Consider the following 19,853-nt stretch of genomic DNA (forward strand, 5'->3'; position numbering starts at 1 on the left):
CTAGTCTGAACTAGTGTAACTTGTTATTGTCACGATGTCCTCAAAACTCCCAGAACAACGTTCAGTTTATCCAAAATGCTGCAGTGAGAGTACCAACAGGGACTAGGAAAGAGAGAGCATATTTCACCTATATTGGTTTCCTTTCACTGGCTCCCTGTTAAATCCAGAATCAAATTTAAAATCCTTCTGCTCATGTACAAGGTCTTTAAAGTGTCAGTTGTGAAATAATGTTTCTGATCTCATCTTCTGTAATAGTGTCTTGTTTTTGTTTCTCTGTCATATCACAACTTAGATTATTACACTTTTGAGCCTCTTATGTGTGTGACTCTTAGTTGGATAAGCATTTCAGAAAAGCCTGATGGCTCATCTGGGATTCTGCGAACAACAGTAACAGTCTGCTGGGCCGTTATTAAGTGCTGATCACATACAGTAATTGTATTACTCGGAAAAACATCCTGTGACTCCACGTCAACATCTTTATATTAACTTCAAAAAGTTTATATCTTGCACTAACACAGTTACACCACATGAGGGAGGCATCGTGCAAGTTTTCTAGTGGATCAGCTTATAAAAAAGTCTATGACTCTACTTGCATGTGAAACTGACACTGCACCTTGTTAATACTTAAGGGTTTAAAGGGTTAAGTAGAGTTTCATTTACCATATTGAGTCAGTAGGTTCGTGGTCAGTTTGATAGTTGAACATTCCTAGCTGCACTCTTCACAGATATTTAATTAATGGCTTTGTTACTACAGCTTCTTATTGTCTTAGTGGCATTTGCAGGTAAGTCTCAAAAATTATGATGTTCAGTAGAACTTATTGTCTCTTTACAAAAGGTTATATTTTCCTTTGAATGTTTGCCAAAGACTTAGAGCAGCAGCAATTCACTGAAAGCAACAGCTGGTTAACTGTTTTAATAACCACACGTTTACTGAGTGAGTTCCTGAAACTCGATCAGAAATATGTGCGGTATTATCTGGAAAAGCTCAACTTCTAATGAAAATAAGGTGAACTCCGCAGCTTTGCCGTATTTCATTGCATTTATTCCACAATTGTTTTATTTGTTTGACTGACATATGTTTTATGTACTTTTCTATTTGTCTCCTGCAGTTTTCACTGAAGGAGCTGGTGTGTTGCCTGATGGTCCACTGAATGCAGCTGTAGGAGAAAAGGTGATGTTCACTACAACACTGACTCCAACAGAAACACAGTTTCTAGTTGTGGACTGGAAGTTAAATCTCTCTAAGGTTATAATCATCTCAACTAACTTAGCAAACAATACTGGACCAGAGTATGAAGGTAGGATCACCCTCTTCCCATCTACTGGGTCTCTGGAGCTCAGGAGTCTCACTCTGAATGACACTGGAGAATACAGTGTTAGCATTACACAAGCTGATGGCACACAGCAGCTTGGACGTACAACTTTGGAGATACACGGTGAGCAGATATTGAAATCCAACAGTGTAATTTTTTTCTGCAATATTTAAACAAGTTTACATTATATTAAACGTGCAAAAATACCTGGAATTATTAGTACATTTTTGTTATGTGTTGTTCTGCATTCTTGCAATAATTTGTGATATTATTCAGATTGTGATATTACAAACTTTACAAAGTGGCTGTAAGAAACTGAATGGCTTATTTAAATGTAGTATTGACCAGCATATTGTAAAGATTAGTCTGAGGACTCCATTTGTCTAATTTACTCTGTGCAGAATAGTCACTTAAAGGCAGCAGATATTTAAATTATGAGAATGAAAGTATTTTAAGGTTTTGACAGTACTTCTTTAAATGTTTTAATGATAATTTTATTATTGCTATTCTGTCTTTTTCGGTTGGTTTTTATAGTATATACTCCTTGTCTTGACATGGTTTAGCTGGAGTCAGATTTTAATCACTTTAATGCTTATTTTCTATTGTTGATCCCAACAATGAAACTATTTTATTTTCTTTCACAGAGAAAGTCTCCAATGTGTCGGTAACTTCCAGCAGCACAGACTTGGTTGAGTTCAGTGCTTCTGTCTCTCTGTCCTGCTCTGCCTCTGGATCCTCTCTCTCTTTCCTCTGGTTGAACGGCAGCTCTGAGGTTACAGCAAGTGACAGAGTTCAGCTCACTGATGGAGACTCTAATCTGACTATAATCAATGTGACCCGCTTTGACCAGGGACCATTCAGGTGTAATGTGTCCAATCCTGTCAGTTTTGGTACCAGTGATCCAGTAAACCTCTCCATCAGCTGTGAGTTACTAAAGTAAATGCTCAGTCTGAAAACGTCTGCATCAGAGTTTTTTTCTGGTGACATGATGTGGAGTAATGTATCTGTGTTAAATAATTTTACAAGTACACAAGAAAAACTGAATGTAATATACTTATAAATGTTTTATACAATAAAAATTTTCTCTGTTCCTTCTATATTTAGATGGTCCAGAAAATATAAATTTGATATTATTTCCATCACAAGAATACTTTGCTGTGGGGTCAGACATCAGCCTCACCTGCTCAGTTGGATCCAGACCTCCTGCCCAGTTCAAGTGGTTTCTGAATGGAGATCAGCTGCCTGATATTGGATCAGATCTCAGACTGATGAACATTCAGATGAACCAGAGTGGAAACTACAGCTGCCAGGCCTTTAACAGCAAAACTCTGAGATATCAAGCATCTCAGCCTTCAGCCATCACTGTACTGGGTAAGTCTGTTTTTAAATAATTTATTATTTAAAATTTTATGATTCAAATTCATATTTCTCAAATTTTCTATACTCAGATAATACTTTCATATCTATCTATCTATCTATCTATCTATCTATCTATCTATCTATCTATCTATCTATATATATATATATATATATATATATATATACATACATACATACATACATACATACATACATTTGTGGAGAAAATAAAATACAAAAATCCAGTTTTTAAACACGAATGGTCTCTCAGATACTTTTGACTTTGGACATTTTTCCTTACGCAGAAGAGAAATGAAGCTGATAGAGAAAGCTTAAACAGAATGAAGATTTTAAAATACAGGCAAAGAAGTACCCTTTAAAAGAAAGAGTAATGCTTGTTGTTTGTTGACCATGTGGCTGTTATGATAACAAGGTTGGTTAGAATCTTATATTGTGAACTATAATGAGAAGCCTAACATCACTGGATGTTTTCATAGATTCTCTTTGTTTGAGTTTGTAAAGTATGAAAGTCTCCTTTCAAGATGGAAGGAAGGGATTTTATTTAGGCTATTTTGTAGAAACGATAAAGTGATGCACAAATAAACTATTAAGCACTTCACCGTAAAACAAATTTGAACACATTTTCACTGTAGGACAAGTCCACATTAACTGTGATGATTTTACTATTTCATGTAAAGGTGGACGTTTGCCTATCAATTAACAAGTCAAGTAAGCTACTGACTTAAGAATTGGGGAAAGTGGCATTTTGTTGAGTTAACTTTGTGATTCAGGATTTTACAATTGTTGCTAAAACAGCAAAGCTAAAGTATCAACATGTTTATCGTAAATAATGACAGTTTGTTTGTTGTTTGAGTTGCCCTTCATAGCTCCCTGCTCATAATATGTTGACAGTTTGGGAATCACAAGTTGACCATATGGTGGCTAGTGGTCTTCAGTTTGAATAAATATTACCATAAAATGTAATAGAACCCTGTAACTGACTAGCGACCTGACCAGGGTTTACCCCCTTTAACCCTATGACAGCTAATATAGGCTACAGTCCCCCCTGTAACGCTGAACTAGATACCGTATTTTTCGGATTATAAGGCACACTTAAAATCCTTTAATTTTCTCAAAAATCAACAGTGCGCCTTGGGTATGAATTCTGGTTGTGCTGACTGACTTCGAACCGATTTTATGTGGTACATGGCTCTTAAAAATCTGTCAAAAAATGTTTTACTACAACTTTGGTAAGCTATGAAGCCGCACTGCTTGATAGATTGTCGGAGTTTTACAGCTACCATAGTCAGGAGCCTCCCCGAGAAATCTGGGTCCAAAACTCCATCGACTTCAGGTCCCAAAGTCAAACGAACACTGTGGCATCACTGAGAGTTTAAAACTGTCTAAATTCTTTCACCTTTAATAAAATGATCAGCGTTGCTGCCTACCCGGTGTAACAATTAAGTTTAACATCCAGGCATCTATGAAAACAGAATTTATGAAATTTATGAGTTACAAGTTAGCAGGAAGTTAGCTCGCTAGTTTCCACCTAATCATGATGTACCATGTTCTGACTCAGGGATTTCTGAAAAATTAAAACGTACAGCTCTGCCATCGCTTCCAACATAAATGAAGACAGAAAACTAAACAACAGTGACTTTTGTAGGGTTACTGAAGTTGGACTAGCTGGTATATAAAGATGTGCTACGTGATCGCTAGCGACACAGCTATGTTAGCATAATATAAACACAGTGACGTTGGAGGATGAACGCTAACTTTTTTCCACTCGATAAATGTTAACGTGAGGGTTTCCGATGGTTAGGGACAAATGCAATCGCATGGCAGGATGCTGTAAATGGACCAAACTCCAGTCAGGAGAACAACGGAGATAATCCAGCAACAATATGAGGTTAGTCATTAATATACTGCAACAACATGAAAATAGTGCAGCTGTGAGATAATTCAACATTAATGAATCAATGGTACGGAAGTGGAGGAAGCAAGAAGAATGAGTTGAGTAAAGATTTGATTTACTTTCATGGTATTACTGCTAGTCCTCTTCGTCCCATATGAGACATAGGGATGTCCATGGTCTGTCATCTTGCTATGCTGCACTGCGTGGAGGGCCATAAGTACACAATTAAATAATTAATTAAATGATTTATTAATTATTTAAAATCTGAGTTATTTAATTAATTAAATATATACATGATTAGTTAAACTTCCATTCATTTCATTTATAACATTTAATAAATTATTTATTTATGTATTTCGTATTTTAATTTAGTTTAGTTTATTTATTTATATAGCACTTTTAATTACAACAGTGGTGTTGACTAAAGTGCTGTGCAAACAAACAAATTATATAATAAAATAACACAATAAAATAACAATATCAATTAACATCAATGCCAAATAGCTAATAACAAATAAATAAGTAAATAACTCTCATGCAGTATTAAAAGACAGTGAGTAGTGTTTTAAGATAGGATTTAAAAAGATTGAGGGTAGGAGCCTGTCTGATTTGGAGAGGCAAATCATTCCATAATTTAGGCACCACGACCGCAAACGCATGATCACCTCTAAGAACCAGCGTCGATCTTGTGTGGCCAAGAGCAAAAGATCACCCGATTTAAGAGCTCTAGGGGGCATATAAGGCTGCAGTAGGTCTGACACATACCATGGGGCCTGTCCATTCCGCACTTTATAAGTCACCAATAAGATTTTATAGTTGATTCTAAAACGTACAGGGAGCCACTGAAGCGAGGCAAGCACCGGGAAGATGTGTTCATTTCTCTTCATTCATGTCAAAAGACGAGCAGCAGCATTCTGGACCAGCTGGAGCCTTGCAAGAAAAAGTCTGACTTATGCCTACATATAAAGAAATACAGTAGTCCAGTTGGGATAGAATGAAAGCATGAATTGCCCGTTCTAGTTTTTTAAAAGACAAAAAAAATCTCACCTTGGATAAAAGCCTCGGTTTAAAGAAAGACTGCTGTACAAATAAACTAATCTGTTTCTAAAAGGCGAACTTATTGTCAAATATAACCCCCAAATGTTTAGCATGCAATTTGATAAAAGGTTTTAAACTGCGCAAATTAAAATGGTTCTGGAGGTTCTGGAATTGCAATTTGGTCCAAAAACAATCACCTCGGTTTTATTTTCATTGAAATTAAGGAAACTAGCAGCCATCCAGGCCTTAACTTCGCAGAGAAACTGAAATAAAGGTTCCAGCGAGGCAGAACTATTTCAGTGGCTAGTAAAAGACCGTTAAGAACTTTTAAAAGTGCAGTTTCGGTGTTATGAAAAGCTTTAAAACCAGACTGAAACCTCTCAAGAACATTGTGACCATATACAGGGAGTGCAGAATTATTAGGCAAATGAGTATTTTGTCCACATCATGCTCTTCATGCATGTTGTCTTACTCCAAGCTGTATAGACTCGAAAGCCTACTACCAATTAAGCATATTAGGTGATGTGCATCTCTGTAATGAGAAGGGGTGTGGTCTAATGACATCAACACCCTATATCAGGTGTGCATAATTATTAGGCAACTTCCTTTCCTTTGGCAAAATGGGTCAAAAGAAGGACTTGACAGGCTCAGAAAAGTCAAAAATAGTGAGATATCTTGCAGAGGGATGCAGCAGTCTCAAAATTGCAAAGCTTCTCAAGCGTGATCATCGAACAATCAAGCGTTTCATTCAAAATAGTCAACAGGGTCGCAAGAAGCATGTGGAAAAACCAAGGCGCAAAATACCTGCCCATGAACTGAGAAAAGTCAATCGTGCAGCTGCCAAGATGCCACTTGCCACCAGTTTGGCCATATTTCAGAGCTGCAACATCACTGGAGTGCCCAAAAGCACAAGGTGTGCAATACTCAGAGACATGGCCAAGGTAAGAAAGGCTGAAAGACGACCACCACTGAACAAGACACACAAGCTGAAACGTCAAGACTGGGCCAAGAAATATCTCAAGACTGATTTTTCTAAGGTTTTATGGACTGATGAAATGAGAGTGAGTCTTGGTGGGCCAGATGGATGGGCCCGTGGCTGGATTGGTAAAGGGCAGAGAGCTCCAGTCCGACTCAGACGCCAGCAAGGTGGAGGTGGAGTACTGGTTTGGGCTGGTATCATCAAAGATGAGCTTGTGGGGCCTTTTCGGGTTGAGGATGGAGTCAAGCTCAACTCCCAGTCCTACTGCCAGTTTCTGGAAGACACCTTCTTCAAGCAGTGGTACAGGAAGAAGTCTGCATCCTTCAAGAAAAGCAGGATTGTCATGCAGGACAATGCTCCATCACACGCGTCCAAGTACTCCACAGCGTGGCTGGCAAGAAAGGGTATAAAAGAAGAAAAACTAATGACATGGCCTCCTTGTTCACCTGATCTGAACCCCATTGAGAACCTGTGGTCCATCATCAAATGTGAGATTTACAAGGAGGGAAAACAGTACACCTCTCTGAACAGTGTCTGGGAGGCTGTGGTTGCTGCTGCACGCAATGTTGATGGTGAACAGATCAAAACACTGACAGAATCCATGGATGGCAGGCTTTTGAGTGTCCTTGCACAGAAAGGTGGCTATATTGGTCGCTGATTTGTTTTTGAATGTCAGAAATGTATATTTGTGAATGTGGAGATGTTATATTGGTTTCACTGGTAAAAATAAATAATTGAAATGGGTATATATTAGTTTTTTGTTAAGTTGCCTAATAATTATGCACAGTAATAGTCACCTGCACACACAGATATCCCCCTAAAATAGCTAAAACTAAAAACAAACTAAAAACTACTTCCAAGAACATTCAGCTTTGATATTAATGAGTTTTTTGGGTTCATTGAGAACATGGTTGTTGTTCAATAATAAAATTATTCCTCAAAAATACAACTTGCCTAATAATTCTGCATTCCCTATAGTAACAGTGAATGAATCTTAAGTCTGTTCCATAAAACAAATGCAAATTTGAGACTTTTACCTAAAATGACGCTCTGTGATGTATTTATCCAATTATTTTACTCTGGCTTCAGAGAAATGCTTCTGTATACTGTATGATAAATTAAATTCAGGTGACTCGATGTATTTGAATATAACATATTTAGTTGTTTGGATCACTTTGAGTTTTAAATTAGTCCTCGCCTCTACAACACATGTGCAATTTTTAAGAAGAGGGAAAATAAATAACTCTAATAATAGATATATAAATACCTTCAAAATATGGTGAAAACGTTAAACTATAGAAATATTTTCATTATGAAATTTGTTAAAGAATAATTATAATATAAGAAAACTGAGATTAGTGACTGTATCAACAACAATGACAACAATAAAAACATTTGTTAAATAATAAGTATTTAGAAGAAAATCTGGATTGAGAGCTTGAAATATTTGCCATCAAAGCACTTCTATCACAAGCTGATGCTGATTCAATGAGAATAACATTAATGTAACATATATTAATATGCCACAACTCTCAGATGAATCAGATTAATCCATTTTCATAATGTTGGTTTGCCATATTTAAACTGTGAAGGTTCCCTTCAGTGAGTTACCCTCTTATTATCAAAGATCATTTTCTGTTGTTTCATGTGCATTATCAATATATTTGCAAAGTCTAGTAAACGGGATGGTGATTTTCCATCTGGATCTACAAAAAGTACTGGGAACCAGCAATCCTTTCAGCAGCAGGAGGGAGAGAGCTACAGACTGCAAAAAATAACTGTCACTACATTTGCATTGTTTTTCTCCAACACAGTTAGCATTAATTTAGTCAGTATATGCAAGAAACAATGGCAATTTATTTTAAGAATCAACAGGGCAAACAGTTTGGGGACTTCCTGCATAGTCTGGAATTTCTTTGACACTTATAAGATAATAATATAAAGATAAAAGCTAGAATCACTTAATACTTTCAAATTACATCAACTGACTAAAGCTCATTAAATAAAAAGTGAATTTAAGATATGGCACATGAAAAGAGTAAAAGAGATAAGCAGTTTAAGAATATTGTTATTGCTGTATGAGCTTTAAAGATAAGATTAGCTGAGTAACATTCAAAGAAATGCAGAACAACTTGACCTTATGTATGTGGTCATCACCTCCTGATGAAGAAGTGACCAATATTGTGAGCATTAATTTGGCTGGAAAGCATTATAATCAGCTTATCACCTTTATCGTTACAGTATCTAACATCAACACTCACAGCTTGTAAAATTAGATAAGGTGATGCTTAAAGAGCTTTGAGGGGAAACAAAAACTCCACAAAGGAGGTCACAAATTGTCTTCTTTGTGTACAATCAACCCCCTCGGTGACTGCATTCACAGAGTCACTCAATTTCCTTTCAAACCAACAGTCAGCAATAAAATGCCGGCTCACTGGGAGGAAATTTTGTCAACAGTGCCTCATCAGTCCTGCAATCAGCCCACTCCACCTCCAGTGTGATCACTGTCAGTGTGACCAGTATTAGTGTGAGTGTGAATGCAAAGCGAAGCCAACACTTCCTCAAGTCGTTTGATCATTGTAGTGTTTCTGAGTCTATAAGATTAATCCATTTAGATTAAACATTTTGACAGCTATGGGATGAATTTCATCTGTGTGGAGTTTGTGCACTGATGTTTGGTCCCCCCTATGCCTGTGTGGATTCTTTCTGGCTTCCTCCCACAATCCAGACACATGCATGTTAAGATTAAATGGTGGTTTTTAATGGCGATTCACAGCCATAGCTGTAAATGTAAATGGTTGTCTGTTTCTGTATCTTGTAAGCTGTGACAAATTAGTGACATTTCCAGGGTGTACCTCCCCTCTTGCCTCATGATAGCTGGGATATTCTACAGGCAACTGACCCTCAACTGGATACGCAGAAGAAAACTGATAGATGAATGGATCCAACTGCAGGGAAATGTGTTACACAAATTGCTGGTTTGCATCTGCAGATTACAAATATTCTCCCAATAAGCTAAGGCTGCATTAACATGGTCTTTTGTTTTGTTGGCTTTTTGCCTGTTGGATAGTGATGTTAAAGATGGATAGAAAAGTAGGAAGAGAGAAAGATGGGAAAGACACACAGCAAAGGGATGTGGATTGAGTTTGAACCCAGGACACTGCTCTTCAGCCTCCAGCAGCATGCGGCCTCATGTGGCACCACTGACCTGAAATGGTGCTCAATTTGGTGGCCTTAATACAGGCTGGAAAAAACTTCATACTTGTATTGCTTTTTTTTTGTTTTTTGTTTTTGCCTATCTTCACAAGTAAAGTTAGGTGTATTTATCCCTCTGTAGTAAGCTGTGACAGAAGCAATCATACAAAAGGCACTCTTTTTAAAAGCTTTATTGGGAATGCATTTACATACAGATACATGCTGTGTCTTATAATAAAGACAAGGTGTAAAAATAAAACTCACGTTCTTTAAACACCTTATAATTATTTTAATTACTTGGACCTTTTTGCACACTTAACACATGTATTAATTAATTAATTAATTCTTTTCTAAAATGTATTTACTAAGAACTCAAGTCCTTTTTTCTGTTCTTCATTGTTTTCATTCCGAGGAGGAGAAGTTAAGAAGTCATTAAAAGGATGATTCAGTATTTATGTTGAAAACTACGTCTGCAGAAACATTCAGACTCACCTTTGTGGGAAATGAATATAAATCGTTCTGTACTGATTTCTTGTACAGCTCTGAATGGATCTGCTTCACACTCATTTTTGCCAAGGAGTCAGAACAGAGCTATGTTAGATCTAATGATTCACTTATGATTGGCTATTAAGTCTTTCCATTGCAATGGAATAAGACAAGAATTTGAATGAGCTGAAGAGAAACCTTTTCAAATGTTGGATTTTTGTTGTTTACTCTGAAAAAAAAAATCCTATTGTTAAAATATGGTGAGCCTGCTTTGACTAAAAAGTCAATCAACTATTTAGATAAACCTTTGAAGTTACAATGTAAAACAAAATTATATTAACTTTTTTACTTTCATTATTAATTTTCCCATGCTGTCAAACTCACTACTGACATCATTACTCTGATCAAGTCATTTTGTTGGTTGTCTTCTACGAGACAATCAACCTCCGTGAGAGTCTAAGTGACAGGCAGGTGCTGAGGAAGGAAACTTCTGTCCTGTTGTGTTCAGATCATCCTCTCTTTAACGATTTTCAACTGCTTCCATCAGGTCGTCGTTATAAAATGACTGCAGTGAAGACAAAGCGACACAAATTGTCGTTTGTACCTAGTGCTATTATCTTAATTAACAACACTAAATTGTAAGTGTTGTTGCCATTGCACATTGCACTTTTTTCGATGGAATATCTAGGTTGTTTTATCAGGCTTATATTATTATTATTATTATTATTATATTATAGTATTTTTTTAATGAGTGTACGTGATGTGTTGGTTGTATGTTTGTTGTTTGTTTTGACATACTGCGAATCAATTTCCCATCAGGGACAATAAAGTTACCATTGACCATGCTCTTCTTTCAAATTCAAATTCAAATTCAAATTTTATTTGTCACATACACAGTCATACACAGTACGATATGTAGTGAAATGCTTGGACAACTGCTCGTGACCTAAAGAAAACAAAAAAGGAAAAGGCTATGAATAAGATAGGAAATAAATATGAAAAATTAAAAAGGGTAAATTTAACTAGGAAGGAATAAAATATAAATTAAGGTTAAAAAGGAAATAACTGTACAACACAAATTAGAATGAAGGGTAAATTTAACTGGGAGAATAAGATAAAATATATAAATTAAAGTTGAAAATAAAATAACTGTACAACAAAATACACAATATAGAACTATATAAGAATGTATGAAGAAATATAAATAAATATATACACAATAACAGCAGCATATACACAATAATAGCAGCGTGATTTAAGTAATGAAGTGAAAACAATGTCCAGAATGTCCAGTGTGTGTGTAAGAACTGTATGTGTGGGTCAGTACTGTGTGGTGGTGTGATTGAGAGACCGTATCGCCTGCGGGAAGAAGCTCCTCCTCAGTCTCTCTGTGTTGGTCTTCAGGGAGCGGAATCGCTTTCCTGACCTCAACAGAGAGAACAGTCTGTTGTTGGGATGGCTGAGGTCCTTCACGATCTTCCTGGCCTTGGTCCAGCACCGCCTGCTTTCTTTCTGACTTTCATCCATGCGACCCGCCTCCTCCCCATCTCAGTCTCATCCTGGTCCCTCAGAGCCACATCAAAGCCTCCATCTTCATCTTCACCAAAACCAGCATCTAGACCCTATTAAATGTTTCTGCTATGATAAATCATTGGAATCTAATCTACAAATAACTTAATTACCTTCTGTGTTCAGTTTTTCCAAACCATGTCTGATTATTGAAATAGAGATGGTTTAAAAAAAGAAAAAAAGCCCGAAAACTCAGACTCACAAACACACAGATGTGAGTGGGCTCAGGGTGCGACACTCGCTCTGTTTCATTCTTTAATCTAACAGGATGTGATTACAGTAAGTTGTTTGTTTCCATTGCAGTGCAATGAATACTTTGCTTTACTTTGCATACTTTGTATCTTGTGTTTTGTTGAATAAGATAAAAATAACAGGCTGTCTTTAATCTGTTTCAATACTGTTCTCAGTTTCACACAATAGAATAATTTTCCTCTTTATGTAAGACCAGGCTGATATACTCAGAAAGTGAATAATGACCATTCAGTGCTTTAAAACTGCTAGGATGTCTGATGACTGATCATTTATTAAACCCTGAGCCATTTAATACTGCAGACTCTGGATCTCTTGCACCACTGGAGCCTACAGGTCATGTTATTTACAGTCTATGAGGCTTATGGGCTCAGATTTTAGGATGAGCTTCAATATAACCTTTAGAGCCATAGTTTCTGCTGAAACAGGTGGAATTTGTACAGAGTCTGATAATAACTGGCAGGTGTGCTGTACTGTTGCCATAAACTCACACTGGATGAAAAGATTCACCGGCCGGCTGATTTCATAACTGACACATTGCACCTGAATGGCCCCTGATCATAACAGGTCACAATGATGATAGTGAGACTGGAGCCTCCATCAGTGAGCTGAACTCTGGCACCTTCTGTAACCTCAGAGCTGTCATTCAGTCAGAGGGAAGAGAGGGAGGATCCAGAGGAGGAGCAGGACAGAGTGACAGAACTGCTGAACTCCAGCAAAACTTTGTGGTTTGAAATCACCGACACATCTGCGACTGCAGCCGAGGGTGGAAAAAGGAATAAAAATGGGATGTAGGACGAATATTGTAACAATTTATCTTACTAAAAACTTACTCTGAACTGATATAACAGAAGCTTGAGATGGTTGATATCACTGAGTTTCATCATTCAAGGCCTGACTGATGTAACATGCATGAGTCTGAGCTGTGGTCCAGTATGGGTGAGCTTAACACCATTCAAAAACCAGTAAAACAGGGCAGAAGGTCTGGAGATGGCCCAGCATGTCAGCCTGATGTTCAATCCTTCCTCGTAGTATTCTCCTGATGGAGATGTCCTCAGAATTATATTTTCTGGCGACCTGGTAAAAAGCGGTAAGCGGTACAGAATTATCAACTTTTACGTGAAGAACTGCATAAATGAACTAAATACAGTTATTTATTTATTCACTATGAACCACATGATGCAAAAAATTAAACAGTAGTTCACACAAAAAAAGCAAGAAAGATAATTTTTTTGTAGTAATTATAATTCAAGCTGAAGAATTTTAAAAAGCTATATAATAGACACGATAACTCACAGCTGATGGAGAGCTTCACCAGATTGCTGATGTCATTACTGAAATTATTAAACACATAACACATGAATGGCCCCAGGTCATAGCGGGTGATGTTGATTATAGTGAGAGTGACGTCTTCATCTCTGAACTGAACTCTTGCATTGGCTGTGACCTCAGAGCTGCTGTTCAGCCAGAAGGAGGAGGGGGAGGAGCAGGAGCAGGACAGCCTGATGGAGCTGTTGAACTCTGACAGATCTGTGGTGTTAGCAGTCAGCACCACACTGGGGATTTCAGCTATAAGAAAAGAAAATGAAACGATGTTAGGTGTTACTGATTATTTATCAAACAAAACCATTTGTGTTAATAACATTTGATTAAATATGTCAGTACAGTTATAGTTTCAGCTTGAGATGTGTGATTCCTCTGACTTCTGCTGTTTAAGGCCTGACAGATGTAGTTTCCTCTGTGACTCTTCTGAACGTTCACCAGCCTGAGCTTTGATCCAGCATCAGAGAGCAGGCCAACAGGACCTGAGTCAACTGAACAGATGAGGTTCATGTCAGATCCTTCGTCATAATATTCTTGGTATGGACACTGGGTCAGATGAATGTTTTCTGGTCCATCTGCAGCGAGAAACATAAAAAAGATATTGTCATTAATAAAATATGAGGCAAAAACTGAAAATAATAACAAGATTAATAAAATTACAGGCTTCAATCAATCAATAAATCTTTATTTATAAAGCACTTTTCATACAAAAAAAAAATGTAGCACAAAGTGCTTTACATGGTTAAAAGCAGCCCACCCCACCCTCCAACTCACTCCCCACACTCTCATTAACATAAACAATGTGAATACACACATATCCCCCCCCCCCCCCCCCCCCCCCCCCCCCCCACACACACACACACACACACGCACACTTATAGAGTAAAATTGGGCTGGGTTCGCATGAGCCAAGTGAGGAAACACTATAACAGGGAGCCGTCTGCACCGGGAGCCGGTCACAGACCGCAGCCTCTGGGCTGGGCACACAGCAGGAGGGAGGCCAAGGAGCCCCCCAACCAGGCTGAGAGGACCCCCAGAGCCCCAGCAGCCACGGTCGATCACAGCCCCGGTGCAGAGAGCGCCCTCCGAGGAAACACTGGAGATATGACACAATATGTACAGGGTAAAACGATAAAACAAATAAGAACGGGATACAATATAAATATAAATAGAGTAAGAAGATTAAAAAATTAATAAGAATAAAATCAATAAATATTAGGTAAAGCCTAAATTAATAATAGAATAACAGGATAGAATAAATAAGCATAAAATAAATAAACGCTAAGTAAAAGCTAAATTAAAAAGGTGGGTCTTGAGCCTGTTCTTAAAAACATGTACGTTCTCTGCGGCCCTGAGCTCCTCCGGAAGGCTGTTCCACAGACGAGGACCATACCACTGAAAAGCTGCCTCTCCGTGAGTATGTGTCCTGACTTTAGGGACAATCAAAAGGCCAGTACCAGAGGACTTCAGGGTCCACGAGGGTTCATATGGTAAAAGCAGATCTGAGAGATAAGAAGGCCCAAGACCATTAAGACATTTAAAAACCAATAAAAGAACTTTAAAATCGATCCTGAAGCACACGGGGAGCCAGTGCACCAATTCTAAAACTGGTGTAATGTGGGCCCGCCCTCTGGTCTTCGTCAGCACACGAGCTGCCGAGTTTTGTAAAAGTTGTAAAGTTGAAATATTCTTTTTAGGAAGACCAGAGAGCAGGGCATTACAGTAATCAATGCGACTGGTAATAAAAGCATGCATCAACATCTCCGTGTTGGCCCGAGAGAGAATAGGGCGGACTCTGGCTATATTTTTTAGATGATAAAATCCAATTTTGGTTACATGTTTAATATGTGGGATAAAACCGAGCTCAGAGTCAAAAATAACACCCAGGTTTTTCACTTGTAGCGAAGGACATGATTAAATAAAGGTATTAAATATTAAATATTAAAGGTATTAAATAAAGGTTACATGGGTACAGCCATTCCCAAAGAACTGCTGCCCACTTAAACCAGAAAATCCTGTAAGGCCCATCTTCACTCTAATTAAAGTACAAACAAAAGAGTGGTGTATTTCATTGACTTTTTTAATCAAAACACATAAACAATACAGGCTTATGGCTAAAAATTGCTAATGCTACTGATTTACATGCAAAGCAACAGCGACACAAAGAGGAGTAATTTTAGGTCAGAGTAATGAGTAAAACTAACAAACTCCTGTTATCAGTTTTAATTGAAGCTTTTATAAATTTCTGCTTTAAATAAATTTAAATAGATATGCACCTGTAAGCACTATAATTTCAAACTAGATTTTCTGTTATCACTGCAGAACACCTGCAGTCCTGACAAGATGCCTCGGTCCACACGTTGGACATCACTTTGTATTCAGATTTTAACATTAACGTGCAAATTCATGTAATTATAGTACCACATTTGGTAACTGATACGCAATAAGTTTATATAAAAACAAGAGACACAACTGTGATGTGTTGGTTGTTTTAAATATATTTAAAATAAAGTAGCAAATATTAGAAGATTTATTACAGAGAAAGTATTAATATTTATTTTACACAGAGAGTAATAATCTATTAGTTAAAACATCTTAACATAGCTTGTTTAACATTATATGATATCAAAACAACATAAATTATAACGTTAATTCTCTGCAGCAGGTGAAGATCTTCTGAAAATCTACAGAAATGGGAAAATATTCTTGTTAATTATCAAAATTGTTCCTTCTTAAATAACAGTGATAATAAATGCTAAACTTACCTTGAAAAGGGAAGGTCATTACTGAGTTTATATTTTATATTTTCTTGTCATATATGGAAATGTTCTCATACATATTTTCATCTTGTTCTACGAAAGCAAAGATTTGTAACAGTGGATGTAGATATCTATTAAAACAATAATTTTGATTCTCTAATTTCCTTATTTTGCTATAGCAGACATGGAAGATGACTTTAGATTTCAAAAAGAAAAAAAATACCATACCTGTGTTTTGTTTCTGAGGATTTTTGTCGAATCTAAATATTTGAAATGAAGCATTATTAAAATGTGATCATGCAATTAAATGCAACACAAAACGGCAACACTAAGGTTTATTTGAATTTAACAAGGAATCCACAAATTAATTATGAAAAGTGTTTATTCTGCATAATTAACATAAACAAGAACTGAAAAGAATTAATTCTTCTTTGTGATTACTCTGAGACCAGCAGAAGATGAACGTCAGCAAGTGACTGTTTGCAGAATATGAACCATTTGTTGAATCGTACCACTGAATACTAGACATATTTCAAAGATTACATTTTTCAAAAAGGAAAAATGTTTTCCTGGTGATTTTTCAAATACATTCTTAACTTACTTTTTCTTATAAATGTAGTACCCTCCACCAACAGCTGCAGCGACGATGACACAACATGCGATTACTATTCCAGCAATGCAACCAGCAGCACATCCTGATGATTTCTCTGGAAAAATATTGGTAAAGATAATGAATACTTTTTTATACAAAATTGTCTTATCATCCCAAAACCATCCAATAGCTTCTTTCTTTATTTGATTTTTATAATTTTAGAACGATCAGAGTACTTTTGATTGGTGCTCTTGTTGCATCGAAAGTACTTGTGTTTGGAAAAGTGGTGGATGCACTATGTGGTTTCAGTTAACAATTTGCTGACAATTGATTAATGTCTTGCTAAAGGTAGTTTGGCATTAGAAGCAACTGTTATGTTATCTGAAGATGAACCTCCAAAATGTATTGATAGATACGATGGCCCCTAGAGACAAAGCATGTACAAATTTAAAAAAACAAAACGTAGAAACTGAAAAGCGCAAACTCCAAAACACATGCAGACTCCAAAACACAATGGATGTGCTCCAGGACGCTAGGGGGAGTGTTGAGGTTGATTTGCAAAATAAACGGCAAGTTTGTTGCAAACACATGGAGTTGGATACAACCACACTCATGTATTCAAATAGTTTTTACATTTTAAATTGACCTGTTACTGCAACACACCTAATCCGGTCATTGGTACTTCCTGGCTTTTTTAGCCACTAGGTAACAAAAGCTCAACACCACCCGTAGCGTCCTGGAGCACTTCCGTTGTGTTTGTATGTGCTTTGTCTCTAGGGGACACCGTAGATAGAAAACTAGAGCAAATGTACCACCTGTTAAACTTTCAATAGTACCATCAAAGAGTATGTACACACACAGATACCTGTTACAGTCAGTCCATGCACCACTGATGATGATGTTCTCTCAGTTATATTATTCCAGGCTTGACAGATGTAGACTTAAAAGTCAAGACGTATAATATTAAATTTAAATGTGCCGGACACTTTTAAATTGCCTATTTATCTCCAATACCAATTTAATACTAATTGATATGAATTTGTGGAAACACTGAACAAGACTCTAATATCAGGCAGACACTTTTTTTCTAACCCTATTTACATATAACTGATGTTTTGTGAGCAAATGAAGAGGACATTGACAAAGACAGACAACTTTTTATGACTTTTTGTGGTGCCAAGGATGCTACTTCTATAAGAAGGTTTATGCAGGTATGGAATTGGATGCAGGGGTGATAAGATTATAACATGATTACAGAAAAGCTCATGTCCTCTAACACTGACCCGGTAGCTTGAGGGTCCTGCACGGTATCAATGCTGTTTCTAGGTCTACGATCGTCTGGTCTGGACAGAGAAGATTTTCCTGTTTTTCCTAAAGAGCATTTTGTTGTAAATGTTTTGCTCTGACTGATCCTCTTTTTTCTATCAACCCCATTTGTTTTCTGCGTGAGAAAATATGTCAAAAGCCTGCAGTATATAACCATTTTATTTGAAAATTGTTTTTCTGTATTGTTTATCTCCACAAATATTTTATATGTGTGAAATTATTAGCTGAATATAGCTCTAGTCAAAAACATATGCACGAATCACACACTTAAACAATAAATCAAACCTACCCAGCACAGTGATGGCTGAAGGCTGAGATGTTTGAGATCTCAGAGTTTTGCTGTTAAAGGCCTGACAGCTGTAGTTTCCACTGTTACTCATGTTAACATTCATCAGTCTGAGCTCTGATCCAGTATCAAGCAGCTGATCTCCATTCAGAAACCAGTTAAACTGAGCAGGAGGTCTGGATCCAACTGAGCAGGTGAAGCTGATGTCTGACCCCACAGCAAAGTATCCTTGTGGTGGAGATAAGATCAAATTGATATTTTCTGGGCCATCTAAATGTAGAGGGGACATAGAAAAGTTACGTTGGGTGGATGAAAAATGTAAAAGTATATTAAATTCAGTTTTTCTTGTGAAATCGCAAAAGTATTTCACACAACTACATTGCTTCACGTCATGTCAACAGAAAAAAAGATCTCATCCATCTTTTATTCAGCTTATCAGACATATCTAATGTTCTGAAATCTAAAATGATGTCTAAACACTCTGATGCTTGTGTGCAGATGTTTTCAGATAAATTACTGAACATTTACTTTAGTAACTCACAGCTGATGGAGAGGTTTACTGGATCACTGGTACCAGTACTGACAGGGTTGGACACACGACACCTGAATGGTCCCTGGTCAAACTGGGTCACATTGATTATAGTCAGACTGGAGCCTCCATCAGTGAGCTGAACTCTGTCACTTGCTGTAACCTCAGAGCTGCCGTTCAACCAGAGGAAAGAGAGAGAGGATCCTGAGGCAGAGCAGGACAGAGAGACAGAACCATTGAACTCAACCAAGTCTGTGCTGCTGGAAGTTACCAACACATTGGAGACTTTCTCTGTGAAAGAAAAATACAACAACAGAAAATAAGCATTTGTCACGGTTCTGGGTCCGTCGGACCCAGTAGTTTGAGTTTTATTATGTTTTAGTTTGCATCAGGGATTGTTTTCTTGTTCTCTTGTAGTGTTGATTATGATGATGTTTATTATTTGAGTTTCATGTTTCTGTGGTGTTTAGGATTTGTTCTTCAGTTGTGTCTGCTTAGTATTTGTCTAGCTCCATGTGCCATTTTCTGTCTGTCTCTCTATGTCGAGTTTGTGTCTTAGTGTGATGGTTGCTTGTTCCTGTTTTATTGTGATGGTCTGCGTCTCATGTGAGTGTGTTCAGTTTTACCTTTGTCTCGTCTTGTTGATTATTCCCAGCTGTGTCCACCACCTGTGTGTAATTCCCCTGTGATTCTCTGTGTATTTAAGTCATGTCTGCTGTCATTGTAGTTGCTGGTCCGTCTGTGTTTCCACCCTGCGTCATCTGTGTGTTTCCCTGCCGTCACCATCTTGTACCGTCGTCCACCTTGCTTCATGTTTGAGTTCCGGTTTGTATTCAGTAGTTTAGTTGTCTCCAGTCTAGTTTAGTTCGTGCTCCATTTGCTGTTTGTCTATATTTATTTCGTGTCCAATAAACCACCTTCACTCCTCCACTACT

The 19,853-nt window shown here is 37.3% G+C and overlaps 1 protein-coding gene across 1 annotated transcript; it reads left to right on the plus strand.

The window, feature by feature from the left end:
• Nucleotides 1-736: 736 nt before the first annotated feature.
• Nucleotides 737-12,898, plus strand: LOC143421009 (cell adhesion molecule CEACAM1-like). The gene is made up of 5 exons (XM_076889649.1): nt 737-782; nt 1,110-1,436; nt 1,958-2,236; nt 2,418-2,684; nt 12,741-12,898. The coding sequence occupies exons 1-5, from the start codon at nt 737-739 to the stop codon at nt 12,896-12,898; spliced, it is 1,077 nt and encodes a 358-aa protein (XP_076745764.1).
• Nucleotides 12,899-19,853: the final 6,955 nt, after the last annotated feature.

Source organism: Maylandia zebra, linkage group LG11 (genome assembly GCF_041146795.1).
Source record: "Maylandia zebra isolate NMK-2024a linkage group LG11, Mzebra_GT3a, whole genome shotgun sequence".
NCBI lineage: Eukaryota > Metazoa > Chordata > Actinopteri > Cichliformes > Cichlidae > Maylandia > Maylandia zebra.